The sequence below is a fragment of the Apis dorsata genome, unplaced genomic scaffold, assembly GCF_000469605.1.
Source record: "Apis dorsata unplaced genomic scaffold, Apis dorsata 1.3 scaffold_46, whole genome shotgun sequence".
Lineage (NCBI taxonomy): Eukaryota > Metazoa > Arthropoda > Insecta > Hymenoptera > Apidae > Apis > Apis dorsata.
The window spans coordinates 24,773-35,263 of NW_006263348.1; the positions used below are offsets into that span (position 1 = coordinate 24,773).

Genomic DNA, 10,491 nt, shown 5'->3' on the forward strand with positions numbered 1-10,491 from the left:
TGAACGAAAACGAATCAATGAGGAAATGCGACGTTTCGAGGAGGTGGATTCGCGTCTGACAGAAAAGTTGGCATTGCACGCTCGCATTCCGTTTCCTACATTACGCTTTCAAGATATTCAATAGGAATTCATAACATATTCAACGTGTAGCTTTCGTAGAAAATGAAAATGAGTCTCTGTCGAAATTTCAAAGGAACTCACTGCTAAAGGGGTGTATTTGCAACGACTGTAAAAATATCTCTCTCCACGGAGATCTTGAAAACTTGGAGCATCCGACGTTACCGTTCCTTTAATATTTCAACGTAAATATAACCAAGAATTTGACATCCTTTCACTGAAAAATGCAATTTTAACTTTCAGTTTGCTACATATCTTCGCACATATTCCTTCAATTTCACTCGTGCCATCCCCCCCTCCTCGAATCAATCCCATCAATTTTTAAACAAAACTTTATCCCCATGAATAAACTTTGCTCATTCCGTATTTTCGAACATCAATTTTTCTATCTCTTCAATCGTGTAATCATAGAACATAGATTCACACGCGTATAACTTTCTCACTAACTTCCAAAATTATTTTTTTACAAGTTACGTCTTCGTTATTAATTAATGATAAGAATAAGATCAAGCAGCAGTCTACTTTTTATTCATACGTATAATTTTCACAAGTCAAAAGGATAATCGTTATTATCGAGTTTGAGGAAAATTGGAAGAATGAAAAATTCGTTGAAATTTTATTAACAAAGAAAGAAGAAAGGAAAGAGAAATAATCGTTCCAAGTTTCTCGAGATCTTTCGATCGACGTAAATCGGCGTCGTTTATCTCTCTATTCTCGTAGAACGATCAAAATGATAGGAAAAAAGGAAAGCAACTGGAGGGTAGCAAATGAGGGGACATTAGACTTAATCACGGTTCACGAGGGAGGCTACACTATCCGGACACGGTTAGAAAACGAAGGAAAAGTGCCACTTACTTGACTGGGGCTGCACACTGCACCATCGGCAAGACGACAAGGTAGCTCGTGAAGGGCGTGATGGAGCCGTTGGGGATGGCAACAAGGGTCGTTGCAGTCCTCCTCCCATCCGCAATCGCATTCCTCGCCATCTTCCACCACGCCGTTCCCGCAGATGGCGTTTTGGGGCTCTGAAAAATCATCGATTCCCCATTAACTCGACTCGCCATTTCACCGACCATAAACTCCTCCCTTCTTCCTCATTTTTATTTTTAATCGGTATTGCGAAGAAAGCAACGGGCTCGAACTTGTTCGCCTCGATACTACTCCATTACTTTGATCGGCTCGAGTTGAAACGAGTGGCCACAAGTGGAGGCAAAGTGGATGGAATAAATGTTGGCTTGATTTGCAGCGGGCTTAATGAAAACCTGGATTTAAATGAAGCTCAACAAGTCGGCTATGCGTAGTGTAATCAATTGCGAATCAAGTCAAGTGATTGGAGAACAGCTCTGTTCTTACAGCTCTGATCGATGTGTCAAGTTTCTCAAATTTTTCGTTGCAAGGGAATTAGGCAAATATGAAACTTTTAAATCGTGAAAATTGTCGAATTCTTCGTGAAACTTTGATCTATTTATAGCTTCGTATTAATGAGTGTAGGATTCAATTATTGAGATTGATGAATTATGAAGATCGATTTATTTATTTTATAAAACAGTTTTGAATGATTTCCCATTCTTGATTTTTTTATTTTTATCTAGTAGTTAAAAACTAGTGTGCTTCGATGATATCCAACGGTAAAAGTGGGAAAGTTAACGAAACAGATTTCAAGATATAACGGTGTCATATTATTTTTCAATCTAAAGTTATCAATTTTCATCCAATTGAAACGAGAATAATTTCTGCTAATAATTTCTCTGAAATGCAGCAACTTCCGTTATTACCATTCGTCGTGGCAACATTTCATTTCATTCTCTTTTTATCTCTCTTCGTTTTCAACTACCTCGTATAACGTGCATCGTATCCATGTTCGATATTCGAACAAACTTTTTCCTGCTGGCTTCACCAACGGTCACAGATATCTTTTTGTTATTAACAATTAACGAGTCGTGTCTGTTTCTTGTTTGCCCGAGTTGTCGCTCGTTTGCGTTCAATGTTCGTTTCCAGAAACGAGTTTTCTACGGATCGTGTAGAGAGTCCGCTATTAAAATTGCAATTGAGTTGCAATTAGACTCTGCCTCGGTCGATATATCGAGTCACCGATACGTTCTATCTTCCTTTCGTTCTCCATTTTTCCGCTCTTCTATAGTATTCTTTTTAAAGATATATTTATTAATAAGAATGAAATGGTATACCCAATTTTTTTTTCTTTTTGGAATCCATTAGTGTTTATCGTCTTCAATAATTTCCTTTGGAAACTTTTTGACATTTCTCTGCCGATTGGTTCTACGAGACAAAATCATACATTGTAAAGCACTTTTTGATGATAAAATGAGAAGTTTTAAATCGTCCTACTTTTTGGATTTTTATATTCTTTTTTTCTTTTTTTTGGTTCGTGTAACTAAGAAGTGCTGTAAGAAGTTGAAAATTGGATCGATAATTATTAGATCTTATTAATGGCAATATTTCAAATGTCTAATTTTAATGAGAATTTAATAACATTTATGGTTACTTTCTAAAATATATCTTTTCTCAAGCAAATTTTTAATCTCGTTTTCAGAAAATATCTTGTCTCTTTAATTAAAATATTGCTCTCAAATGTTAATTAATACGGTCTCCATTTTTTTTTTAAAAAAAGTGTTTGAAAAGTTTCGTAATAATAACGTCAGAGGAATATAGTAATAAATTTCATATACCGCCACCAATTAAATTGTTCATATTTTTTGTTCACATTGTCTTTGCTGTATAATTAGACATTGTTATAAAATGGAAAACTTTTTTCAACCGTTTCCTATTGGCGATCATTTATTTTCCAAAACTTTACTTTGTACCGAATAATTCCCCTAATTAAAATTCAACTTTTAAAATTTTAGAGATCATTAACGAGATGCCCTTAATTCTTTTCAAAAGACCAAACATTTTTCCTCGAGTAATCGACTATTACATCCAATAGAAAAATGGCGAAAAATAGATCGTTTCCAAGATCTTCCATGTAATGGAAAACTTTATGAAAACTTATTTTAATTTATCCACGTCTTAACATTAATATTGAAAATATTATTACAATTGTCACATCGTTTCTTCTTCTTCGAGAGATAATAATAAACATTTTTCAATACTTCTCAATACATCGATGAAGAGATGCCAGAGAAAAAATAAATTATCAGATAATCAGATAAAATATTTTTTGCAACCAAATATCGTATAAATCATTCATGACTGAATGACTATAAACGTAAAAGGTCCAGAAAAAGTCAAAGAACTAATTAAAATTCGAAAAGCTTTCTTTCTATTTACCGGCAAAGCACCCCTTAGACGAGCGGGCTTTGGCATTTAGAACTGGATTTATGGAGACCAGGCTGCAAGGGCTGAATCGATTGTTGTTTCGTTTATCCCCGCTAGTGGCTCTTGCGAACATTATAAAATTTCCGTCCTCCCCGCCTGGTGAACACTCGTCTGGATCGTGCTGTGCTCGACAGAAAGAGAAAGATGTTAGAAAAATGCGATAAAATAACGATTACTTAAAAAATTTGCATGTAACGTCTGCAAATTTACAAAATTTAATAATTTTTACTGCAAATAATTTGATAGATTTTTTAATACAAAATTTATTCATCACGATATTTTGTTTTTATTTTTTTAAATATTTAAATTTTTAAATTGTCACGCTTTTTTAATTTTTCCAAAAAATTGAAGATCTCCTCTCTGCACAAATTACAAGTACGGAGAAGTGTAGACAAAGATGATCTCAAACATTCTTGGAAATAGTTGAACGTGAAACTTCTTCTCTCGTAACATTGCAGCACCAACTTTTCGAACAATCCAGCGCTTAATTGCCTAGGACATTATTCGCATTCCTTCCTTGAACACCTTTCTTGCACGGTGCTGACTCGTTGATTTTTCCAAGAAAGAAATGCAATTTTCTATTTTTTCGTTTACACAAATATATGCAAGAAATGTTAAAATTAGAACAAGTTTAACAGTAGAATACAATTGGAACAATTTATAATATAAACGATCCTTGTCAATTTTCGTTTTTTCTTTTTTTAAAAGTTAGAATATAAATTGTTATTATTTGTAATTATTTTGTATTGAAAGAAACTTTTGTATTGAAAGTAACATATTTTTACTATATAAAAAAGAAAGAATTTAACCTTTCGTGAATTCACGATAATTTCAGAATTTTATAAATCTTGGAAATTTTTTTCATTAGAAAAGAGTATAACGTATTAATTTTCACAACAAAAAAAAAAGAAAAAATGATAACATGCTTTATTTCATATCAAATCATATGCTTTTTTTCGTGCAGAAAAATGAAACATAATATTTTATTTTCCAAAAATCAATAAAATCTCGTAACTCACGTTGATATTTACTAAAAAAAATCATATTAAAAAATATGGAGAATCATCATTTAACTATCAAATTTAGAAATTAAAAAAAAAATACTCGTACATCTAACGAAACCTATTACAATCGAAATTATTTACAAGAATCGACATTGTTAAGTTTCAATTTCAATCACAATCACAATGTGATCTAAACCACATCCATCATTTGATGAAAAAATTGCACAATTCACATCGAATTTGACAGAACAAAGACTTTCGAACAGAATCCTATTGTACACTTAACGAAGCCACGGGAATCCGACGATCGAAATTGGACCATCGGTCGTTCATATTACGAATCCCTCTCGAATCACAACAGCGCAAACCGATTATTCAATGCATCAAAAAGATTTCATAATCCACGTGAAACGCGTTTATTATTCGAACAAAGAATTTCAAACGGATTGTATATTTAACGAAAGCCGGAATCATGAGCTTTCCCTCCCGAGGATCGAAATTGGACAAGGGTCGTTTACGTTATGAGTCCTCCCTCAATTGCTTGCTCGCTGAAACCAAAAGCCCCTCGAAACTTTTCGAATGTACTACTACTACTACTACTACTACCACCACTGCTCGCCGACAACATGCAAACCCGACGCGTTGAACTTACAGGGGATCCGAAGTTGTGACCGATCTCGTGAGCAAGGGTGACGTGAGAAACCGTCGGTGGTACGTGTTTGCCGTAGTTGAGGAGGGTGATTATACCTGTGTTCAGCGATTTCATGCTACCTCTGTAGTGCTGCAAGACGAAATAGCGTTAGTTCCCGGGCTAATTGTCTGAGTATCGTGAATGCGGACCCCGAAACCATGTTATATTCCAGACGGCGCACCGTCGGATTAGTTTTGTTGCTCGATCGAGGGAGAACTTACCCCGTTTTTCTCGCAAACTCCGCCCGCGTTTTTCAGATCGCCGGTCCAAGCCAGGCCCAAAGTTCCCTTCTCGAAGTCACGATACGTGAACATGTACGACAAACAAAACGCGTCGTAGTCCTCCTCTGGAAAAAGTTTTTAGCTTTAGCTAAGTTTTAATGGAGGGACGATTTGTTTAAAATTTGTTTAAAATTTATTACTGTTTTTACGTGGATGTTTGTTTCCATTCGTGTGAAAAAAAAGAAAAGAATAGATAGAATAAAGATGCAAAGATTGTATTAAATAATTATTTAGAGATACATAAAATTCATTCCTAAAATAAACTGTAAATGGAAAAAGAGTTTGAGTTTGAACAATTCTTCGTATGAACAATTCTGTATATTGTTTTTAAAATGTTTTTAAAAACGATAAGATGAAATTCATTATATTCATCGAAGGTGTTGAAATATTCTGAAACTGTTAAACAACTATTACGAATTTGAGAAATATCGAATAGTAAATTCAAACAATTTCCAGTTCCAATACTATCACGATTTAATAATTACTTTTTACTTTACATCTTCCTTATTTACCGTGAATCGGTAGCATCGTATTTTATGCATAAAGATATTTCCACCACCCGTGCAAAGTGGCTAGACACAGTCGACCTTGAAAAAACGTGGAGTATGCGATGAACACGCGGTCGTAAACAACTCTATTCATTAAAATTCATGCATGACGTTCATAGAGTATTCATTGCTCGTTTTATCCCTCCATTCTTGCCTTTCCCTCCCCTCTATCTCTATCCTTTCTTCCATTTTTTTTTCTTTCCAAATGTCGTCGAAAAAAATATCCCACGAAGAGAAGAGGGACTTCTCTTTTTTCCCTCTTCTTTTCTTTTCTCTTCTTTTTTTTTCATATATTCCCGAACAACGATTCCCCAACGGAGGAAAGTTGCCACTGAATAAAAAAGTTGGCCAGAAATTAAATTACCGGACATTCTGGACGCCTGATTTATTATTTTTCCCGGATAACATCTCTCGGCCGATGATTGGCCAACGTCGGCTGGGGATTCAACGCCGCCTGTATTTCTCGCCGCCCTATCAGAGATCGACCGGTAGTCGAAATAGTTGGTAGGTAGAATTAAAAAACGAAATTAATTAAAAGGCTGTGCGAGGCGACTATTTGCACGCGACGAAATATCGGGTTCTCGATGCAATCGCGATGCTAGTTTGAATACGACGATGCGGAATTTAGACCCGTAATTGCTTCATGACGGATTAAATGATGAACGAAATTAGTTTGGAATTGAAATTTGATCGTCGTACGTGTTGCGATCGGTAAATAGGATCGGTTTGTTGAAGAAAAAAATATAAAAGTATCTGTATATTTCTTTTAATTTTTAATTCAACGTAAGATAGATTTGTCATTTATTATAATTGGAAGATTATCTGAAAAGAATCAGAGTTTAAAAATTTGTAAAATATGTATAAATTTGGTTCAATGAATTTCGATTGGATATGTTCGAATAACAAATACAAAAGTTTCATAATAAGTTCGAGAATAAAATAATATTTCATTAATTCATTTTCTCGTCCAGTTGGAACAATTGATCATATACGTTCGATTTTCAAAAATAATTTTCTCAAAAATTTAAACGATAAAATTCCTACAATTTCTTTGTATTATCACACGTATTATAGAATAGTTTTTTTATTCATTCCTATCCAATTGAAGATTAATCAGAATCAGATTTCGATCTTTAATCGTATTTCTCTTTTATTATACGCTTCTTTTTTCTTCCTATTCATACCACGAATTACGCCTTACTTAAAATAAAACGAAAAACGACCAAAATCGAATCGAAAAATGCCTTAGATCGGTGACCAAAAAGAAAAAAAAAAAACCCTAGAATCAATATCGAGAGCACGAAGTGGTGACCAAACGTGGAAAATAAAAGCGCAAGGAATCATCAGAAAAACAAGCTTTCGTTCTTTGTACAATGCTTTTTGCAATCTGAATTCACGGTGAGCAGGTTTTTGCGGCGGAAGAGAATGGAACACGGGATACGTGTTTGCGGTGTGGCGTATCTCAGGAGGCATATTTGGTTACTAGATGCCCGCGGCAAATACGTCATGGTCGGTTGTGTTTCTCGATTCCTGGGTATATCAGGTACATAGTATACTATTGCGAGTTATTCACCAAGAAATGTTCGTGCGTTTCTATCCCTCGATTTCAATTCATTTTCCACTCGCTTGGATCAAAAAAAAATTCGCTCTCCTCCCTCTCTTATGACGAATACTATTCAATCAACGTGAAAATCGATTTTTTTTTTATTTTATATAAATAAAAAATATACGAAAGATTACATAAGGATGGATCAAATTTTCTCGTATATAATATAAAAATTTAATTCAAGTTTTCTTTTCCATTTATTTCAAAAAATTAAGGATAATTGCAATCATTATAATAAAACTTTTTGAGACGAAATTTTGAGAAGCTGTGGAGTGTAAGAAATATAAGATTTTAGCTTCGAGCTAATTTATCAGTTTTAATTTATCTGAGATATATCAAGTGTAAAGAATTTCGATACATGGAATTCTGTCTGGGCGGACATTACCAATGAGATTGTCTTCGCTGTATTTGTCATCAATGAATATTCAGCGTATTGACGTACAGCGAATTCACTGTACGTGTCAACATCATACGTACGTCGTCGGTGTGTAGTAGATGCTGTCAATTGTCGAATAGCCGATGACGTAATAGCGATATCGGCTTCAATATCTATACGGTGTCCCATCTAGCTAGCATCTATCTGTTTATATAAACACGTCACGGTGGTCACCAGCCAAAATGTATAACTACGGATGAACCAATATTTACCACATTTAATATCTATTCGTAATGAGTTTGGACGTTTCGAACAACGTGATCGAAATAAGAGGGATAAGATAATAATAGATGCCGAACAGCTGATTGATCGTTGGATCCCTGATCCTTCATCGATATTGTAATTATGAAATCTCGTTAAGAAGAAAAATTAAAACAGTTGTGTTATGTTAATTCGCACAAATAGAGAATAAAGTTTATTCGAAGAAGAAATGAATGAATTTCGAGGATGAAATCACGCCAGAATCGTGACTGTCCAATCGTACTTACTAATTATCGCGCTAGCTGGAAACATTTCAGCCAAAATTGCGTAATTACGCCAAACAATGTAAATTCAAACGCATTGGATAACGCGTGCACGTATACCACTAGACGTAACTTATATTAGCGTTTTAATATAATCGATAACGTGCGACGTCGATGCTATATTATTATATGTATAATACCTATAAATCAACCCTTCAGGTTATTAACCCAATATTACTCCAACGCTGGACCAATATTCAAATGTGCGAATAAATTCTGGATAAATACTTTTTTTTATAAAAATTGATTGTGACGCAGCTTATTCTCTTATTCAACATTTCGAAATGGTGTTAAATACGTTATTCATGGAACGATGATGAACAAATATTGAACAATTTCAAAACAAGTAAACTGTTATATATATATATATATTTAAAAATTGATGCTTATTTATCAACTTGTAAGCAATTTAAATTTTAGACAAGAAATAGAACGAGATTACATTGTTTCGATGTTAAGCACAAATCGATTTTCAATTTAAATCGGAGGCTATCGTTGCAAATATTCGCAAATAAAAGTAAAATAAATGGAAATAAACTTTGAGAAACTTTCTGCAAAAGAGAGTTAATAGGATCATATACAGTTCCACACAATTATCATCAAAATGATCAAATTAATTTGATGAACATGTGAATGATTCTTTTCGATTCTTCCATTATCCATATCTTACATATCTGTATATATATATACATATATAGCATTGCTTATTCAATGAATATGACGGTTTTAAACAAAAACTAATTCTACTTCAAAATTACTTGGAGAACAAACTTATCGTAGACAGAGAAATATTCATGGATTCTGAATTCTATAGACAAGCACGAGATAGAGAGGTGGCTTAAGTCGATCCAAAGGCTCGTCGAAATAGTATATCGCAGTATCTCAATGGTCCTAACTTGGGAAATTTCAACCACCATCGATCTGCGACTCGTTACCGCCGTAGATGTGACTTGATAATAATTAATCCCGTCTGTTCCCGGCAAACTTTAACTTGGTGTGGAAACTTTAATACGATACAGTTTCCCGGCTGGCTCTGTCAATCGATGCCGCGCGTCGACCGAACAAGAATTAATTGGCTAGAATGGGAATCCTTTGAAAAAGATTCGTTCGAGTGTATATATCGAATAATCGGGATCAAAAACGAATCTCGTGTTCGAGAGTATTAATCAAATCTTGGGATAGAAACTTTCTTGCCACGCTCTTAACGCGGGGGAAAAACTTGAAGAGGCGAAGAGGGAAAACCGTAGACATCTTTGAGAAGAGTGTAATTGATCAATGAGAAGTGGAGAAATTAAGTAATTAACGATTAACCTTAGAAATACGTTAAAAGGAATATTCACAGAAGCTATAAACTATTAATTTTCGATAAATTATATTTATGATTATAATAAAAAATAAAAAAGGTGCTCCATTTATGAATCACTTTCATATTTCATATTTTATATAATTGTAAATCCTGTATATATGAATAATTTATTATAAATCTCGGCACCTCGTGTGATTTAATAATTGGATTGGATAATTGTATGATTCCAGTAGAAAAGAATCGAGGTTGTTTCTCTTACATGTAATTTAATCTTCATTGCGTGTTTATTAATTATGATATTAAGTAACGAATCAAGCCGATGGAACACGCGGCGGGATGTTTTAATGGGAGAGGAGAGTAGTTTGCGATGTTTAATGAAGAGCTTTGAAATCTGATGGACGTGAAGATGAACGACACGAAACATTTCATTAAAATTGGAAAATATTTCAACGATGTAACACGACTCATCTGTTATCGATTTCATCGTAAATTTGTCGCAAACAAGCCACTTTAATTAAAGAGGAAATAGCGAAAATAGGGTCAAGAATTTCAACGAAGAAAGTCAAATATATATATAGAAAATGAGGGGTGGTTGATTTTTTTTTTTTTTGTTTTCGTTTCATTCGGTTAAAGAATGCTTTT

The 10,491-nt window shown here is 34.0% G+C and overlaps 1 protein-coding gene across 1 annotated transcript in view; it reads right to left on the minus strand.

The window, feature by feature from the left end:
• Positions 1–10,491, minus strand: part of LOC102670923 (disintegrin and metalloproteinase domain-containing protein 10-like) — a 156,639-nt gene that overhangs the window by 18,770 nt on the left and 127,378 nt on the right. Inside the window, exons 8-11 of the mRNA XM_031514597.1 lie at positions 5,370–5,494; positions 5,110–5,238; positions 3,406–3,574; positions 973–1,142 (exon numbers count right to left, since the gene is read on the minus strand). Coding sequence (XP_031370457.1) covers positions 973–1,142; positions 3,406–3,574; positions 5,110–5,238; positions 5,370–5,494 — 593 coding nt within the window. The remainder of the gene's footprint in view (positions 1–972; positions 1,143–3,405; positions 3,575–5,109; positions 5,239–5,369; positions 5,495–10,491) is intronic.